General features: G+C 40.3%; 1 protein-coding gene across 3 annotated transcripts in view; it reads left to right on the top strand.

Annotated features, from left to right (window-relative positions):
- The window catches only part of Zranb3 (zinc finger RANBP2-type containing 3), a 166,812-nt gene that overhangs the window by 71,253 nt on the left and 74,641 nt on the right, over positions 1 to 20,918 (top strand). For all 3 annotated transcript variants that reach the window (XM_052736812.1, XM_052736810.1, XM_052736813.1), the window contains 3 exons: positions 2,808 to 2,986; positions 5,046 to 5,277; positions 16,408 to 16,493. In XM_052736812.1, the coding sequence (XP_052592772.1) occupies positions 2,808 to 2,986; positions 5,046 to 5,277; positions 16,408 to 16,493 (497 nt within the window). The remainder of the gene's footprint in view (positions 1 to 2,807; positions 2,987 to 5,045; positions 5,278 to 16,407; positions 16,494 to 20,918) is intronic.

Below are 20,918 nucleotides of genomic sequence, written 5' to 3'. Positions count from 1 at the left end.
GAGTGCTCCTCTTTCCCCCTGTGTATCACCCACTCTCTCTCCTCTCCCTGGAGAGCCCTCCCCACTGTCCTTGACTAGATCCCTGTTCTCTTTTTCCAAATGAAACACACATGTCTAAAGATCCAAAGTTGGCATCCACATATAAGAGAAAACATATGGTGTTTGTCTTTCTGTGTGTGGGTTATACAAATGGAATGTTATTTGACTTTTAAGAAAAATGAAGTTGTAAAATTCACAGGTAAAAGAATGAAGCTGGAAAAAATTGTTGTGAGTGAGGTAACCAAGATTCTTGTTCTTTTTTGTTGTTGTTGTTTGTTTGTTTTGATTTTTTGGTTTTCCGAGACAGGGTTTCTCTGTGTAGTTTTGGTGCCTGATGTGGAGCTCACTCTGTAGACCAGGCTGGCCTCGAACTCACAGAGATCCACCTGGCTTTGCCTCCCAAGTGCTGGGGTTAAAGGTGTGCACCACTACTGCCCGGCTGATTCTTGTTGTTAATAGCAGTAATTAAAGGAAAAGCATATAGGGGGCTGGAGAGTTGGCTCAGTGGTTAAGAGCACTGGCTGCTCTTTCAGAGAACCTGGGTTCAACTTCCAGCACCCACATGTCAGCTCATAACTGTTTGTAATTCCAGTTCCATGGGATCTGATACCCTTACACATGCAGGCAAACACCAATGCACATAGCATTAAGTGAAAAATAAAAATAAAATCATTTATGTGTGTGTGTGTGTGTGTGTGTGTATGTGTGTGTGTGTGTGTGTGTGTGTGTGTGTATAAAGAAAAACACATAAACAAGTTTTCTGTAATAGACTTGCTAAAATTCCAAAACTGCCTTTTCTCTTTTTAATCTCACTCAGCATTTGAAACTTACTCTTTTAGGTTTCTCCCTTTTTTTTTTCTTTTGAATAGTCTGCCATGCAAAGCCTATATCTATTAGTCCTTTTCTTCACAACTATTTACTGTAGTAATTTCTTCTTTGTAAATGTAAGGACTATTGTGGTGTAATTTACTCAGAAGGGTAAATTAGGTGAATTAACCCATTTTTGTTTTTGTTTTCTGTGTGCTCCCTTTTTTAAATTTTTAATTATTATGAGTGAGAGTAGAATAGTTGAAGGAAAAACAGAAACATATGTTACACATTTATTACCTTGAATATACACCTAGTGTAGTCAGACTACTGTCTTGCTGTACGGAAGCTTAAATAACAATTCCTGCTTAAAGGCTCTAGTATTATGTAGAAATAAATTAAAATTTTATTTCCAACATATTTAGGAGTGCTGAATTGTGCTTTCATACTCCTGCAAACCCCATCCAAATCCCTTATGTTGAGAGAACAAACACAAAACTGTTTTAAGACAATAGGTGCCCTGCAGAAACTGCCCATACCAGCCCTGCTTCAGAAGGCATGCCTAAATGCATTGGAATTTCCCTTCTGTGGCCGTGAAGCACAGGCCGTCTGCAGGTGCCCACTTCAGTTCCGGCCAGACTCTTCAGAGCACTGGCTCTGTACAGGCCTGCTGGCATAAAAAGTCTCCAAATGCTGCCTTGGTTCCTCACTGACCAGTTTTTCCTCAACACAGTATGTGTGACGTGTGTGTGTGTGTGTGTGTGTGTGTGTGTGTGTGTGTGTGTGTGTGTGTGTGTGTGTGCACTTGTGTGCGTACATGGAAACCAAAGGAAAATGTCTAGTGCCTTGCTCTGTCACTGTCTGTCTTTGAGACAGGTTTCTCATTGAACCCCGAATCTTGCCACTTTTTTGATTAGGTTCACTGGCCAGCAAGCCCCCAGGATCCATTCATTTCTGCCCCTCAATATAAGCACATGCAGACAAGCCTGAATTTTTTGCATGGGTTCTGGGAACTCAAACTCCGTTCCGTTCACACAGCCAGTGCTTTTACCCACTGAGCCATCTCTCCAGCCCATCTGACTGTGTTTACTAAACTATCCATGACTTCTGGCAAGTGTGTGCAGTCACCTCACTGCACTGAAGTCAAGGGGGAACAGCTCCGCCCTGCCGCCTCCCTCCTCCCTCCCCTCCTCCAGCTGCCCTTGACCCGCTGTATATCCTACTGTTAGGCCTTCTCCACAGTGATATGTAAGCAGTATCATAGAAAGCAGTAATTTGCTGCTCCTTTAAAAATCAGGGCATGGGTTGCTGGAGGTTGAGCCCTGTGCCTGCCACTTGCTCAGCCACACTCACCCCAGCACCATTTATTCCCTTTCATCAGTGAACCTTGGGCTAGAACGCTCCAGGTGAAACACATTTGAATTGTCTTTCCTTTCCGACTGTTGTGGAGAAAACCTCTTTAACGGTTCACCAGGAGCTTCCTTTCTGTGGAAACAGCTTAGAAAGGGCTGATGGGAATAGCATAGAGATGGTCAAAAGAAAAAGACACCTCAAACCTGGAATCTCATCCCAATTTTGTATCAGTTAGCTGTGGTTTCAATAACTCAACCTCTCTATCTTACTTTTTCTTTGGAAAACATGTATGACTCACAGTTACTTTAACTTTAAATAACATGATCTTCTGCTTGGTAGGTAATGCATTTATTGTTGTGTTCTCAAAAAGAAAAACTACAAATGAAATCAGTATAATCTAGGATCATCTGTCTTTAATTATAATCACAAATGATTTTTAAAATAGCGTAACTTAATGACTTCAAGTTTCTAGTAATCTTGAACTTTTTATTAACTGTATATTCCAACTGGTATAATAAAATTCTTGATGTTGTACTTTTCAGTATTTGATCATTTCTTTCAGGATATAGGCTTTATTTGTAATATACACTTTTTAAATTTTTGTGTAGATGGGGCTTGGGAAGACAATCCAGGCAATTGCAGTGGCTTACTTCTACAAGGAGGAATGGCCCCTGCTGATAGTCGTCCCTTCATCTCTGCGGTACCCGTGGGCGGAAGAACTAGAGAAATGGATCCCAGAGCTCGAGCCAGAGGAAATCAATATTATCATGAACAAAACTGACATTGGGTAAGAAGAACTGACTTGTCTTGAAGAAAAGGTATATGGCCACATGTGGTGGTGCTGCTCACCTTTAATCCCAGCACTCGGAAGGCTCAGGCAGGCAGATCTGTGTGAGTTCAAGGCCAGCTTGGTCTACAGAGTGAGTTCCAGGAAGAACCAGGGATACACAGAGAAACCCTGTCTTGGGAGGAAAAAAAGGGGACAAGTGACACAGAATTATCACTTTCTTGGCTTTAAAAGTAACACTTCCAGAAATAAGTATTTGTCAGTTCTTAGATCATTCTTGGTAATATTGTTCTGAACTGTATTATCTAACACTATGAATGTAAATAGTTTTTGTAGGGATAACTTCGGCTTGCATGGAGAAGGAGGAAGCGGACGACATAGATATAGGATATTTTACCTCTTTTAACCTTGGAACCATAATTCATTAGCATTTATATGTATGAATCCAGAAAAATTAGGCCTATTTGCATTACTATAATAAAATTTAAGCAATTCTTATTTTAAGAAAATGTCAATATAGACATTTAAATTAAGGTAAGAAAGCCTTAAAAATTCAACATTCTCTAAATTTGTGTCTTTTCAATATTATGCAGAAACTGAATGTTGAATTTTTAAGGCTTTCTTACCTTAATTTAAATGTCTATATTGACATTTTAAAAAAATCTATCCTGTGCCATCTTTTTTGGCATTAGATCATCCACTTTTCATTATTATTTAGGAGGCACACACTCCTGTGATTAAATAGTGGTAGTGGCTCTTGTTTATAGAACGTTTGCGTGTGTTAGATGGGACCGCAACTCCAGGAGTGTTCATTCTGGAAGATGTTAACCAAGGACAGAAAAATGACTTAGTGTCTTCTAGATCCCTAAAGAAGCAGTTTTGGGTCTGTACCAGCCTGTGTGTGTGTACTGCGTATAGAGATTACTCCAGTGCCAGCTTTTGCTGAACTATCACCCAGTTCTGAAACGTCAGAATAGAAGCCACCAAGACGGCTGCAGTGACCTTCACCACCATTGTCTGGTGGATAGTATTCCTCACAGTATACCTTAGTTAGCTCGTGATACTAAGCCCACACTTTTCTTCTGCAGGCTCTTCTGCTGTCTGAGCACATGGAGGAAGCCATAGTTCTCTGTGCTAATTAGATGTGTTCAGACCTTCAGATGCTACTCACAAGTCCAGAGCTCTCACTTCTTCCGTGGAGGATAGAAAATGGGCTGGGGCTGGGGGATGGCTGTGAGGGTAAAACACTTCTAATCTCCAGCTTCGGTGTAAGTGGTGGGTGGGCACGGTGGCCTTCCCTCATCCCCTGCACTGGAGAGGTGGAAACAAGGAATCTGGCATAAAAACTTGGCTAACATGTTAGCCTCCCAGTAATCCTAGTCCTTGAGTTGTGAAGAAAAGATGAGAGGCCCCAGGGCAAGCTCTCACACATAGTAACAAAATGTGTATCGGAATAAATTGATAATAGTAATTGAAGACCTTTGCAGATGTGTGTTCTAGAGAGCAAAGGCTCAGAGGGTCACTTTGCTTTAGCCGGTGGCTCTCTGTCTAAGGGGAGGGTCCTTCTTCTAACTTGTTCCATCTCTTCAGCACCACAGTGCCTGAGGGCTGTGCTAGATGAGATGGGAAGACCAGGGATGTGCAGTGGACAGCTCCATTGGGTGCTGTTCTGACAAAATATAACCGCACCCAGGTTGAAAAACCAATGCATGGAAGAAAATACAGTCATAAAGTAACATTCTTATCCTATGTTCTTCCAAAAATGATCTTCCAAAAACCGCTTGACCAGAATTGTAAGTCTTGGCTTAACATATTGGAGAAATGTAAAATCTGAACTCTTTTAATAGTTGAGGTTTAGCAGTAGGACCATCTCTTATTTCTCCTCTCTCTCTCCCTCTCCCTCTCCCTCTCCCTCTCCCTCTCTCCCTCTCCCTCTCTCTCTCTCTCCCTCCCCCTCCCCCTCCCCCCTCCCCCTTCCTCTCCAAGACTACTGTGTTTTGTTTGTGATAGATGCATTGCTGAGACAGATATTTCTTAAGCAGTGGATTTTCTTTTCTAGGAGAGTATCGACCAGCAGGGTGACAATTCTAGGCTACGGTCTCATAACCACAGATGCAGAGACTTTGACAGATGCACTGAACAGCCAGCACTTCAGAGTTGTGATAGTGGACGAATCGCACTACATGAAGTCCAGAACTGCTGCCCGCAGCAGGATTCTCCTGCCCCTGGTACAGAAAGCCAGGCGAGCCGTTCTGCTTACAGGAACCCCAGCTCTGGGCAGGCCTGAGGAGGTATGAGGACTGCTGTGCTCTCAGTGTATAGGAAAACTGACTGTCTGCTGCTTGACAAGTTTAAGTCTCAAATCAGGTGCTTCAAATGCCAGAAGAGGAGATTGGGAATCTCCAGGGCACTAGTAATGATTAAACACTATTTTTTTTTATAACTGGGTTTTAAAAAACGTAGTTATTCACAAGTCTTAGCCATACTTACAGGTATGCATAAAATAGTTTTACCTTTATTATAAGGTTTCTTTTTCTTTTTCTTTTTTTTTATTGTTGTTATTTATTTGTTTGTTTTGACCCAAGGTCTTATTATGTAGCTCTGACTGGATTAAAATGTGCTATGTAGTAGACCAGGCTGGCCTCAAACTCATAGTGATCGGCCCACCTCTGTCTCCTGAGTGCTAGAATTCAAGGTGTGCACTACCACACCCAATTATAAAACCTCTTTATTTAGTGTGTATTTGTAATGCTATTCACATCTGTTTCTGGGGCTTTTTTGTTACTTTCTCTATCTAGTTTATGTAAAATATCTTAGAGTTGAAATTTAATCTATTTTGTATGTGTAGATGTGTATACATGCATGTGTTTATGTTTGTGTGGTGTGTGTATGTGTATGTGAGAGAGAGAAAGAGAGAGAGAGAGAGAGAGAGAGAGAGAGAGAGAGAGAGAGAGAGAGAGAGAGAGAGAGAGAGAGAGAGAGAGAGACACTCCTGCACGTATGAAGGTCAGAGTTTGATAACACCTGGTATGTTTCTCACCTGCTCTCCACCTTATTTTTTGAGGTGGGCTCTCACACTGTGCCTGGAGCTCCATAATTTTGCTGGGCTAGCTGGCCAGTGAGCTCCTGGTATCTGTTTATACTCATTATGGAACTTGTCTATAGTTCTTTTTCCCTTCAGTAGCTACACTTTGCAATGTGGAGACGAACTAGGGCTCACTGTAGGCCAGGTGAGGTATCTAGTTATACTAGAGGAACTTAGTTAGTCAAGAACACAGCCGTGTTCAGAGTGTCTTCTTCAGTCTCCCTTGGTTCTTTCTGACCATTTTATCTGAGGAATCTAATTTACTGGTTTATAGTATCATTCTCTAATACTTTGTAACTCCACGATTGGTGGTAGTATTTCTCTATGCATTGCTAATTTTGGAAAGTTTTTGTTTCATTGGTTAACTAACTGAAGCTTAGTCTGTGTTATTGATTGTTCTAAGAACCAACTTGGGTTTGCCGGTTTTCTGTATTTTCTACTTTATTTATGTTCAACAAATGCTTACAGTGTTTTCCTTCAGTGCTTGCTTCTCATGTAGCTTGTTCTTCCCTTCCTGGCTGGGAAGTGAGGTTCTTGATTGCAGATCTCTATTTTAAGTTAACAGGTGTATTCAGCAAAAGACTGTGTAGCTGAAGTTTTCCTGGTCCTGCCTGGTCCACAGTCAGGACAAATCTCTCTCACCCACCAGTCCCGCAGCTGCTCGGACCCAATCAAACACACAGAGACTTATATTACTTATAAACTGTATGGCCATGGCAGGCATCTTGTTATCTAGTTCTTATATGTTAAATTAACCTATTTCTATAAATCTATACCTTGCCACATGGCTCGTGGCTTACGGGTATCTTACATGTTGCTTGTCATGATGGCAGCTGGCAGCATCTCTCCACTCAGCCTTCCACTTCCCAGAATTCTCCTCTCTCTTTGTCCCACCTATACTTCCTGCATGGCTACTGGCCAGTCAGCACTTTATTTATTAATCAATCAGAGCAACACATTTATAGCATAGAGAACATCTCACAGCAAGACTGTGCTATGGATAATTCTTTATATGTGAGATACCAGGAACAGAAAAATTTATAAAAGTAGAAAATAGCTTAGTGCTTGCCAGGGGAGGGAAGAGGGCTTTGACTATGAATGGAGGTGGGTTTCTTTTTAGGATGGTAACAGCAGTAGTTGATGTATGACTTTGTAACTGTGCTAGAAGTCACTGAATTTCATACCTGAAGAATGGTATATTAATATGCCATTAATATATTAATATATATTAATTTCAATAAAGCCATTATGTTAAAGAACCTATTAAAAATAATAGTAAAATATTATTGTGTGCAGCCTATCAGAGTTGTGAGATGAAAACACTTAATAATACTATTGGCCTAAATGGTAAACTTTAAATAATTTTTATTGTTTGTTGTTGTTGTTGTTGTTTTGTTTGTTTATTTGTTTGTTTTTAGTTTTTTGAGACAGGGTTTCTCTGTGTAGCTTTGGAGCCTGTCCTGGAACTCACTCTGTAGACCAGGCTAACCTCGAATTCACAGAGATCCTCCTGGCTCTGCCTCCCGAGTGCTGGGATTAAAGGCGTGCGCTACCACCGCCCCAAATAATTTTTAAAAGCATATATCTAGGCTAGGAAGTTAGCTCAGCAGGTACAATGCTTAATGCGCAAATGTGAAGTCCAGAGTTTGATCCCCAGGGCCCTGTATAAAGTCAGGCAGGTGTGGCAGTAGACTGTAATCCCAGTGTGGGAGGAGGATTCAAAGAATCCCCCAACAAGCTGGCTAGGTAGACCAGCAGGAATGCAAGTTCCAGATTCAATGAGAGACTTTGTCTCAGTTTATAAGGTGCAAGATGATTGAATAAGACATGATGTTTGCCTCAAGCTTCCACATGAACACACACCACACACAGATATATATGTCAAAAGAAAAGGAAAAGCATGCTCCTTGGGCCAGAGATTAAACTTAGTGGTATAGCACTTGCCTACCATGCCAAAGGCTCTGGGTTTAACCCTTAATACCAACTGTTTCATTTCTAAAACTGTATAAAACTCATCCAGCGCCAGGTAGTGGTGGCGCATACCTTTAATCCCAGCACTTGGGAGGCAGAGGTGGGCAGATCTCTATGCGTTTGAGGCCAGCCTGGGCTACAGAGTGAGTTCCAGGACAGGCTCCAAAGCTACCTAGAAAAACACTGTCTTGAAAAGCCAAAAAAAAAAAAAAAAAGAATGCAGCTGGAAGGGGGTCTGGAGGCACATGCCTTTACTCCCAGCATTCAGGAAGCCAAAGCAGGAAGATTAAATTTTGAGGCCAGCGTGGCTTCATAATGTCTGTATAAATACCTCATTTCAAACAATCAAATATATATGAATGGATGGATAGATAGATAAATAGATGACTGATAGATACTCATGTATAACATATATTCACAAATATAACTATATGAAATTATTAATTTGTATGACTGCGTAAAAGATAGAAATAGCATGTTTATTCAATATCAGGCATCTGTTTAAATATTTTATCATATAGATACAATAATACATGGTTATTCAGCACTTTAAAAGTTCTTTATTATTGAACTTGAGTGAAGACCCTCTGTGCAACAAGAGGTCATTCCAGCCACCAGAATTCCAAGTAGACCACCTGCCCATGGACCACCCCCTGACTCTCTCTGTACCCTCCATCCATCCCCAACCCCCCTCCCTTCTTGTTGCTGTGTCACAGCCCCTAACTCAGGTGGAGACCCCATGCATGACCATAGGCCATGCTGGCTACCAGAAGCCCAGCCACAATTCAAGTGGAGACTACCTGCTCAACCACAGGCCACACCAACCAGAAGACCAGAGAGGAAACAGAAACTGGAGAACAAAACACTCATCTAACCAAGACAAACTCAGAAATCAGCACCTAGACCTATAATCACCCCAAACCCAGATGCCTAGATGCCAGCCCAAGAACACAATCAACAACAGCTAAGGCAATATGTCTCCATCAGGGCCTAGCTATCCTACTACAGCAACCCCTGACTATTCTAACACAGTCGAAGCACAAGAAAAAGACCTTAAAGCCAACTTTATGAAGATGACAGAGTACCTACAAAGGGAAATGAATAAATCTTAAAGAAATCAAGGAAATGACTAACAAACAAACCAAAAAAAAAAAAAAACTGGAGGAAATGAATGTGATGGTTTGAATAGGTATGGCCCCTATAGACTCAGGTGTTTGAATGATTGGTCTATAGGAAGTGGCACTATTAGGAGGGGTGGCTTTGTGGAGTAGGTGTGGCCTTGTTGGAGGAAGTGTTTCGCTGTGGGGGTCGGTTTTGAGGTCTCATATGCTCAAGCTACATCCAGTGTGGCACACAGTCTCCTGCTGTGTAGATCAAGATGCAGAACTCTCAGCTTCTTCTCCAGCATCATATCTGCCTGCACACTGCCAGAGGACTAAACCTCTGCAACTGTAAGCCATCCCCAATTAAACTTTTTCCTTTTTAGGAGTTGCTGTGGTCATGATGTCTCTTCACAGCAACAGAAACCCCAACCAAGACAATGAATAAATCCCTTCAAGAAAGCTAAGAAAAGAACAAACAGTTAATGAAAGCTGGAAATTCATTAACGAAACTGTTCAAGACCTGTAAATGGAAATAGAAGCAATAAAGAAAACAGAAATTGAGGGAATTCTGGAAATGAAAAATACAGGTAAGCCACCAGGGTCTACAAAGGCAAGCTTCACCAACAGAATACAAGAGATGGAAGAGAGAATTTTAGTTATTGAAAATATGATAGAAGAAATAGATACATCAGTCAATAAAAATATTAAATCCTGACACAAAACATCCAGGAAATCTGGGACACTATGAAAAGACCAAACCTAGGAAGAATATGAATAGAAGAAGGAAAGGAATCCCAGCTTAAAGGCCTAGAAAATACTTTCAACAAAATTATAGAAGAAAATTTTCCTAACCTAAAGGAGATGCCTATTAATGTACAAGAATCATACAGAACATCAAATAGATGGGACCAAAAAAGAAAGTCCCATCACCACATAATAATCAAAATACTAAACATACAGAACAAAGAATATTAAAAGATGCGAAAGAAAAATTCTCAATAAATTACTTACAAGCTAAATCTAAGAACACATCAAAAAGATCATTTAGGCCGGGCGGTGGTGGCGCACGCCTTTAATCCCAGCACTCGGGAGGCAGAGCCAGGCGGATCTCTGTGAGTTCGAGGCCAGCCTGGGCTACCAAGTGAGTTCCAGGAAAGGCGCAAAGCTACACAGAGAAACCCTGTCTCGAAAAAACCAAAAAAAAAAAAAAGATCATTTACCACAACCAAGTAGGCTTCATCCCAAAGATGTAGAAGGGATGATTCAACATACACAAATCAGTGTAATCCACCATATAAACAACTGAAAGACGACTACACACACACACACACACACACACACACACACACACACACACACACACACACACATACATACACGATCGTCTCATTAGATACAGAAAAAGCCTTTGACAAAATGTAACTAACACCCCTTCATGATGAAAGTCCTTAGATTAGTGATACAAGGAATATACCTAAACATAATAAAGGCAGTTTACAGCAAGCCTATCACTAACAACAAATTAAATGGAGAAAAACTCAAAGCAATTGCACTAAAATTAGAAACAAGAAAAAGCTGTCCACTCTCCCTATATATATTCAATATAGTACTTGAAGTTTTAGCTAGAGCAATAAGACAACTGAAGGAGATCAAAAGGATGCAAATTGTAAAGAAAGAAGGCAAAGTATTGCTATTTGCCAATGATATGATATTATACATAAGTGACTCCAAAAATCCTACCACGGACCTTCAGTGAAGAGGCTGGACACAAGATTAACTAAAAAAAAAAATATATAATAGCACTCCTATATACAAATGGTGAACAGACTGAGAAAGAAATCAGGGAGACAACATCTTTCTCAATATCTACAAATAATATAAAATATCTTGGGGGTAACTTTAACCAAGCAAGTGAAATACTTATACGACAAAAACTTCAAGGATTTAAAGAAAGAAATCGAAAATGTCAGAAGATGGAAAGATCTCCTATGTTCATGAATTGGTAGGATTAACATAGTAAAAATGGCCATCCTACCAAAAGCAAGTTATAGATTCAACACAATCCCCATCAAAATTCCAACACAATTCTTTATAGACCTTGCAAGGACAATACTCAACTTCATATGGAAAAAACAAAAAATCCAGAATAACTAAACCAATCCTAAACAGTAATAGAATTTCCAGAGGTATCACCACCTCTGATTTCAAGCTGTACTATAGATCTATAGTAATAAAAACTACATGGTATTGTCATAAAAACAGACACATTGATCAATGGAATCAAATCAAAGACCCAGAAGTAAATCTATACACCTATGGACACCTGATTTTTGATAAAGAAGCCAGACATACACAATGGAATAAAAAAGTATCTTCAACAATTGTGCTGATCAAACTGGATGTCAGCATGTAGAATGTGGTAGTTTGAATGTAATTGGCCCCCATAGGCTCATAGGGAGTGGCACTATTATGAGGTGTGGCTTTGTTGGAGTAGGTATGGCCTTGTTGGAGGAAGGTTTTCTTGAGATACTGACCAGTATGCCAGACCATTTCCTGTTGCCAGCAAGATGTAAGACTCTCAGCTACTTCTCCAGCACCACATTTGCCTGCATGCTGCCATGCTCCCCACCATGATGATAATGGACTGAACCTCTAAACTGTAAGTGAGCCATCCCAATTAAATTTTTTTATTATAAGAGTTGTGGTCATAGTGGCTTATCACAGCAATCCCTAAGTAAGACATTGAAGAATGTAAATAGATCCATATTTATCACCTGTACAAAACTCAACTCCAAATGGATCAAAAACTTCAACATACAACCAGATACCCTGAACCTGATAGAAGAGAAAGTGGGGAACAGCCTTAAATGCATTGACACAGGAGACAACTTCCTGACCAGAACACTGATAGCATAGGCACTAAGATCAACAATTAATGGAACCTGATGAAACTGAAAAGCTTCTGTCAGGCAAAGGACACTGTCAATTTGGCAAAGCAGTGGCTACAGAATGGGAAAAGATTTTTACCAACTCTACATCTAACAGAGGGCTAATAGCCAAAATATATAAAGAACTCAAGAAACTAGATATCAACCAACCAAACAATCCATTTTTAAAAATGGAATGAAGGTCTAGACCGATAATTCTCAACAGAAGAATCTCAAATGACTGAGAAACACTTAAAGAAATGTTCAACATCCTTAGCCATCAGGGAATTGCAGATGAAACTTACTTTGAAACTCCATCATACACTTGTCAGAATAGCTAAGATCAGTAACACAAGTGACAGCTCATACTGACAAGGATATGTAATAAGGGGAACACTCCATTGCTGGTGGGAGTGCAAACTTGTACAGCCACTGTTGAAATCAATATGGCAGTTCCTCAGAAAATTGGGAATCAGTCTACCTCAAGATCCAGCTATACCACTCTTGGACATATACCCAAAGGGAGTTCCATCCTACTATAAGGACACTTGCTCAGTTATGTTCATAGTGGCCTTATTCGTAATAGTCAGAAACTGGAAACAACCTAGATGTCCCTCAACCAAAGAATGGACAAAGAAAATATGGTATATTTATACAATGGAGTATTAATCAACAGTAATGAAATGAAATTTGCAGGCAAAGGGATGAAATAGAAAAAAATCATCCTGAGTGAGATAACCCAGACCCAGGAAGACAAACAGGGTATGTACTCACTTATACGTAGTTATTAGATGTTAAGTAAATGATAATCATGCTACAATCCACAGACCCAGAGAGGCTACGTAACAAGGGGGGCTCAAGCAGGCATGCATGGAGCTCCCTGGGAAGGAGGAATAGAATAGAGTTTGTGGGTGGACTCAAGGCAGGTGGGGATGGGAATAGGAGGGATGCGGAGAATAGAGGGAGAGAGTATGGGAAGAGACAACTGGAATTGGAGGGCACAGGTAGCGGGGGTAGATATGGAAACCTAGTGCTGTGGAAACTCCCTGAAATCTACAAGAGTGACCCTATTGAGAACTCCTAATGATTGAAGATAAGGAGCCTGAACCATCCATCTTGTATAATCAGGCAAGGCTTCCAGTAGTGGGATGGGGACACCAACCCAGCCACAAAACCTTGGACCTACAATCTGTCCTGTCTACAACATGTGCTCAGACAATGGTGGCACAGAGCTAGTGAGAGTAACCAACTAATGACTGGTCTAATTTGAGGACCACACCACGAGAGGGAGCCCATGCCCAACACTGCCTGGATGACTAGGAACTGGAGGCTGGATAGCATCAAGACCAGACTAAGGGTAGAACCAAACATGACTGGCCAAAAAAAACAAACAAACAAAAAACCAAAACCAAATTCAATCCTAATGATATTCTGCTAGGCTCATAGACTGGTGTCTAGTCCAGTTGTCATCAGAGGCTGCCTCCGCACCTGATGGGAGTGGCCACAGAGACCCACAGCCAAAGATTAAGCCAAGAGAGAGCCCAGATTGGAGATCTTCATCTGGTCCCTCCCTCAGGAACTTGGGAAGCCCTGCAGAATGGGAGGAGGAAGAATTATGGGAGCCAGAAAGGTGGAGGGCAGCAGGAGAACACAGCCAGGAAATGAACTAAGCAGGGCTCACGGGTGATCACGGAGACTGGTGACAATCACAGACGTGTATGGGTCTGCACTAGACCCTCTGATATATGTCATGGTTGTTGGCTTGGTGTTTGGGGGCAACTCCTGACAGTGGGAATGGGGATGTCTCTGACTCTTTTGCCTGCTTTTGGGACCCTTTTCCTCCTCCTGGGTTGCCTCGCCCAGCCTTCATATGAGGTTTTTGTTCCTAGTATTATTGTATCTTCTTGTGCTGTGTTCATCTGATGTTCCTGGGAGGCCTACTCTTTTCTGGAATGGGAGTGGATCTGGGGGAGAGGGAAGGTGGAGGAGGACTGGGAGGACTCGAGGGAGGGAGAGATGCAGTCAGGATGTATTATATGAAAGAGAAAATAAAAATAAAACTTTGATGTCTATCTGAACTACAAATTATGCAAGTCCTGTAAGTGATGCAAGTACACAGTTAGTTTCTTTGTATTCTGGTAGGACAAGTAAAGGACTCATTTCTAGTCTTAACTAAACATGTCTTTATGGCGATAATGTGAATCATATACAAGTATCCTGAAATACGGCTTCTATCTACATCGTCTCAGGCTGATTCCATCACATAATTACTACTACTCCATATGAGAGGAAATCTTTTTAAAGTGTAGGTTAGACGCATACATGGACACAAAATGAAACAACATAGTAGTTAATTTTCCTTCTATATTTTTAATCCATTTCTTAACATAAACATACTTGGTAGACTGTTAGGTCAAATAACCCAATAATTAAAGACTATGCATTCCCCATAATCACTACCTCTTGGAAATTTACATTTTAAAATTACGTATTTAATATAAGGGAAAACCACAAAGGAGTTTCCATGCTGATGTACAGAACTATGTTGCAATTATGGAATGTAATTTTATTTTAAGAGTAAGCACTTTAGAAAATCAGAAAAAAGCCAGGCTGGGCAGTGGTGGTGCATGCCTTTAATCCCAGCACTCAAGAAGTAGAGGCAGGTGGGTCTCTGTGAGTTTGAGGGCAGCCTGATTTACAGGGTGAGTGTTAGGACAGCCAGGGCTACACAGAGAAACACTGTCTTGAAAAACAAACAAACAAATAAAAAAAAAACCCTCAGAAAAAATGGCCTGTTTTTTATGAATGCTAGGTGCATTGCTAAATTGAAAGTCTGACTACATTTTTCCAAATAGACATGTAAGACACTATAATAAAGAACAAATATATAGGAAATCAATTTCTTTACAAATCATGGTAATATTTAGTATTCAGTGATATCTAACCCTAGTTTATACAGCTATATCTAGTTTGACTTGTGTGAGGTTTTGTATTCTATACCTAGCACTTCAAAACAAGTAAATAAATCCGTGTTTGAAAGTGAAAGAAGATAATTGAAATGTATGTAAAACAATTTCCTATGTTTGTTACTGTTTTCAAGGATGGGACTTAAGGGATACAAATCTTAGGCAGTCATAGAGAAGGCATAAAATTCGATAAGGATTTTAATGATAAGTGACATTTAGGGCATCAGAGATAGAGCTTTCTTTCCAAGCAAACCACGGACATAAGGAAACACTATATGGAAGGTGTAAGCATTCCTGTTTTTTTGAACTTTAGCTTTCTATTCACAAGATATACCCTGGAAGATTATATGCTGATCATAATGGTATATGCAAGAAATAGCCGAAGCATACTTTTTAAACTGCTGCTCAATGATCTTGTTTATGTTGGGAGTTAGTGAAGTCCTGAGTGAATGTGTTTTGTTTATATTGTTTGACATAGGCACGACCATGTCAGTACCTATCCAGTGAGGCTAAGAAGGTGGGCAAAACCTACCTGTGCTCTGAGTGCAAATGTTGACAGTGTGCAGAAAATGTCTACCATATCTTCTCCTCTTGGATGTTTATGTCCATCCAGAAGACAGCTTCCCCACAGAGACTGCTCCTACCGAGATTAGCTAAGCCTGCCTCCTTGTTCAGCTATGTATAACACCCCTGCCACCTTGTTTATCTGTGTGTAATAACTCTACTTCCTTAATTAAGCTGTATGCAATAATCATGCCCCCCTTCAGATGTATATGATAAATATGCTGAGATTCCAAGATTAAAAAAAGTTTCTTTATTATTATAGTTCTTTTCTTATATACTTCTTAAAATTAAAAAAAAAGTTGCCTGTGACACATTTCTCAGTAAAATTTTCATTGTACCATAATATTATGATTGTCTATATGTGAATAAACATACACAGTTTGATTTCTAGTATATTCTTTCTTTATTATACTGTCTTACATGTCTATTTGAAAAAATTACTCAGACTTTAAGTTTAGCATTGCATCTAGCATTCATAAACAGAGGCCATTTTCTTCTGAGTTTTTTTTAATATATACAGGGGCTGGAGATAAATCCTTTTTAAAGTATACATATATATACACATATGCATAAAGTATATATACATATACATAAGAATATATACATATATGTACAGATATATACATATTTAGAAACAGATGTTATCCCTGAAGAATGGATAGGGTGGGGGTAAAGAGGAAGGAAATGCCTTGAGGAAGAAGTATTTTTGCTTTTATACCTCTTACTATTTCTGTTAATGTTTTTGTCATCATAATAATTTACTTGAAAATACTGCAGTAAATTAAGAACATTTGTATTGTTGCAGCTTTTCATGCAGATTGAGGCTCTCTTCCCACAAAAATGTGGAAGTTGGATCGAGTACGCTAAAAGATACTGCAATGCCCACATCAGGTAGGATAATTATTCTCCATAAGCCTTTATCTGCACATGCTTAAAATTCTAAACATTGAACACTGTCAGCCATTCCTTGTTCCAGTGGTTTTCAAACTTGCTGCAGCTGTGGAAGAATTTCTTTAAGTAAAAGCTTGTATGAGTGACCCACACATAATGTAAAGAAATATCTAGGTGTGGTGGCCTTAATTCCAGCAGTTGGGAAGTAAAGCAGTAGAGTTGCTAGAGGCCATACTTGCCTACATAATGAGTCCTTGTCAAGGATGAAAAAAAAAATGTGCCTGTTCTGGAGATGAGTCTGTACATGGAGGTGTGTTGTCTGGCTTTTCATTTGGCTGTGTGGGGTGTCAGGCTTTGGTGAGGCAGGTTTGGGTGTTATAGTAATGTCTTAGTTACTGTTCTGTTGCTGTGAGGAGACACCATTATCAAGGCAACATATAAAAGAAAGCATGTAATTAGTGGCATGCTTACAGTTTCAGAGGGCGAGTCTATGACCATCGTGGTGGGAGCATGGCAGCAGGCAGGAAGGTGTGGAGCTGGAGCAGTAGCTGAGAGCTTCCATCTCCATCTGATCCACAAGCTGGAGGAAGAGAGCTAGACAGGGCCTGGTGTGGGACTTTGAAATCTCAAACTGAGAATCAAACATTCAAATGTATGAGCCTCTAGGGGCCATCCTCATCCAAACCTCCGTAAGTGAAGAGGTGTACAGAACCTGGTATCAGTCCGTCCAAGAGCCTTCCTGCACTCGGTTTCTTGTTATGTGTTGTAATATTTTTGTTTTAGGAAACCATCTCGATTCAGAGTTTCAGTTCCTTTTAGAAAGAATTATGATTCCCATACATGATCCCTCCTAATATTTGTGTTGTTCCCATGATAGGTCTGTTTGGTATGAGTCTAGGTATTGATTAAAGCAAAAAGCCAAACAAAACAGAAAACCTTAATGGTGACTCTTGCACTGGAGATGCCAAAGTTTATTTGCGTTATATATATTTCTAGATTTACTGTTGGACAACCAGAACAGGCTAAACATTTAATCTGTGTGTCTGTCCTACTCTTTGTTTCTTTTTAAAAATTTATTTATTTTTACTTTATATGCATTGGTGTTTTGCCTGCATGTATGTCTGTGTGAGGGTGTCAGATCCCCTGGAACTGGAGTTAGAGACAGCTGTGAGTTGCCCTGTGGGGCCAGGAATTGAACCTGGGTCCTCTGGAAGAGAAGCCAGCGCTCTTAACTGCTGAGCCACCTCTCCAGCCCCCTATTGTCTGTTCCTTGATTAGTATCTGTCAATGACAACAGAAGTATGTACTCACTTATTAATACAAACAGTATTTCAAAGAGAAATATTTCATCTTTGTGAAATGTTGTGTGATGGTGGAACCTATCTTATGTTTCCTACTTACTAGATAAAGTCATTTCAAGGGCAGCATTGTGCTTCTCAAAGGCATTTTGTTTCTTTTTCTTTGTAATTATGTGTACATGTGTATGTCTGTGACTGGGTATATGCATATGTGGGTGCAGGTACCCATGGAGGCCAGAAGAGGCGTCAGATCTCCTGGAGCCGGTGTTTCCGTCATCTAACATGGGTGCTGGGAACGGAACTTAGGTCCTCTGCAAGAGCCGTGTGTGCTCATCAGGGCTGAGCCATCTCCAGCCTTTGAAGATGTTTTCTTCTACATCCATTTCAGAAGTCTTTCTAATCCTTGATTTCTTTACCTTGAGAGCACTCAGGCTCCATAAGCTTTGACTCAGATCAAGGCATTGCCTGACATTTTAAGTTAGGCTGGAGGATGCTATATTTTCTTCCACAGCGTTTTTATTCTGGAAAGGTGTCATTTTCACACTATAATTTTACAGAATGCAAATTATGGATCGTTATTCCATCCTAGACCCACATTTTATATTTGAAATGTCATGCTGCATTCAAAATAAAGTTAAGTGAAATGCTTGAGCAAGAATGATACTTTGTCTTTAAGAAGCTTATTAAATTCCTGAGGAATGGCCTAAAGAAGCATGTTAATGCAAATGTAATCTGAAGAAAGAACTTAGAGTGTAAGTAACCAAATACCACCTACCCCATTTGATTTGAGAGACATAGGGAAAGGGGATTCCTCAACCAGGATACCCTTACCCAAATGCCATATGTTAGTCACGCTACTGAATTCTATTTGGAGGCAGCTATAAATACACATAGGATTTGGAGAAGGAAGCGCAGTGAGTAAATTGATCACCGTTGTTGGAGCAAGGGAAGGTTTAGAGCCCATTAGCTCCCTGCACACTTTCGGGGGTTAAATCGCTTACTCTGTATCTTGCTATTTTCTTTTGTGTTTCTCCCCATTTTTCTTCAGAAGTGGCAACTTTAATAAATACTCCTGTACTTACAAGAAGAAGACATGTGCCTCATCCAGCCAAGCATCCTCTATCAGGAGCTCTCCTTAGTGTGAGCGTTGGAGCCAGGGGTTATATACAGGCCTTTAATCCCAGCACTTGGAAGGCAGAAACAAGTGGATCTCTGAGTTTGAGGCTATTCTGGTCTACACAGTGAATTCTAGGCCAGCGGGGGCTACATAGTGAGACACTGTCTCAAACTAAAAACAAAGATGTGCTTTGGGAAGATGTCTGTCCTTTCTTATGTTGTGCCTAAAATTTAATTTATCCTTGGGAGATCTGGGGAAATTGTGCTTGCTTCTTATGCACACAGTCCTGGGTTCAGTCTTCAGTGTGGGACATCAAATTCTATGCCAGTTCCACTACTTAGGAGAATTATTTGTCTAAATTTTCTTGAGAGGGGAAATGCAGATTGATAATATATACTCAAGGTGTTGTGTCCGTTTACAGCATGGTCAGGGTCATGTTTACCTCCATGTATCTCCAGCACTCTGCTACTTACTGTTCTTCCTCTGGCTGGCTACATACAGGACTGTCTGTTCCATGTGCAGATGGCTCAGATCTGAAATGATAGTTAATATACTGAATGCTCAAAGGATGTTTGGGGAATAGTTAAATAAGATGAAGGATAAATTCTGCACTTGTGCTTGGAAAGTCAGGTTCATGTTGAAGAGATGTGAGAACATAGAGTCTATAGTTCAGTTCCAACAGACTTCTGATTTTGAATCATCCTATGCTGAGTTGGTGTATGAGGTCATTTCATCCCATCTACTGCCTCTGGTTTGATTTTATTAATCCATTCATTCAAAAAGCATTTTTAGGAGGCTGGAGAGATGGCTTAGTGGTTAACAGCCCTGGCTGCTCTTTCAGATGACCCAGGTTCAATTCCCAGAATCCACATGACAATTAATAACTGAGTACAACTCCACCTGCAGAGGATCTAACATCCTCTTCTTGCCTCCACAGACATCAGGCATGCTTGTGTTGCACAGACATACATTCAGGCAAAACTCTCTCTCTCTCTCTCTCTCTCTCTCTCTCTCTCTCTCTCTCTCTCTCTCTCTCTCTCTCTCTCTCTCTCTCTCTCCTAAGTTCAAGGCCAGCCTGGTCTACAGAGCAAACTCCAGGATAGCCAAGGCTATGCAGAGAAACCCTGTCTCAAAAAGCAAACAAACAAAAAATAATCCAGATTTCACTGAATTGTCAATTCAGGTCCTAACAGGTAATTGCAGTTTTGATGAATGTCATGGGGGGCTGCGGAGGGGGGGGGGGCTGCGGGGAGGAAGAGAAGGGTGCTATGGCTGCGTGTGCCAGAATGAACCAGTCAAGACAGCTCAGAAGCATCCTGTGAGTAAAGCTATTTCCTTTCTTTTCAGGAAGTGTGAATTCTATATGCTAAAGCTAGAACAAGAGAACTCACTGTGCCCTTGAGGAACTAAAGCAGGACCAGCTCAGCTGAACATTCTAGAGCTAAATCAAGATCTCTAGACAAAGACAGTTATTTAGGAGTTAGACAAAGATAGAGTTAGGTAGGAGTCAAATTACAGTCTTGTTCATCAGAAAGGGAATAGGAAGACATTGTGGGTGTCTTCTGTTTTTCTGTTTCTTTGTGGGTGTTGCTTATTGCTATTGTGGGGTGGCTTTTCGTTTTTTTTTTTTTTTTTTTTTTTTTTGCAATAGAAATACATAAGAAAATTTACTCTTTAACCATTTTAAGTTTAAAGTTTGGTAGCCTTAGATACATTCATACTGCTGTAAAGCACCAGAACTTTCCATTTCTAGCACATTTCACCGTCCCTAATCTAAGGCTCTGTACCCATTCAACAGTGCCCTCCATCTCTTTGTTCAGCCTCTGCACTGTGAAGTGGTGAAGTATGGGAGAGTCATGTGTGAGAAGATTTACATCATGTTATTTTTGGGATTATATTTCTACATGATTCAAAATCTTAAACTAATAGAAGAGTAAGCAAATTCATATGTTTTGGAAAAGAGATTAGTGTATTAAAAACATAAGCTTTTTTTTTTTTTGGTTTTTCGAG

The sequence above is a fragment of the Peromyscus californicus genome, unplaced genomic scaffold (assembly GCF_007827085.1).
Source record: "Peromyscus californicus insignis strain IS unplaced genomic scaffold, ASM782708v3 Scaffold_14__1_contigs__length_90479793_seg_2, whole genome shotgun sequence".
In the NCBI taxonomy this organism is placed as follows: Eukaryota; Metazoa; Chordata; class Mammalia; order Rodentia; family Cricetidae; genus Peromyscus; species Peromyscus californicus.
Note: the sequence above shows the minus strand (reverse complement) of the source record. Positions and strands in the feature narration are given on the sequence as shown.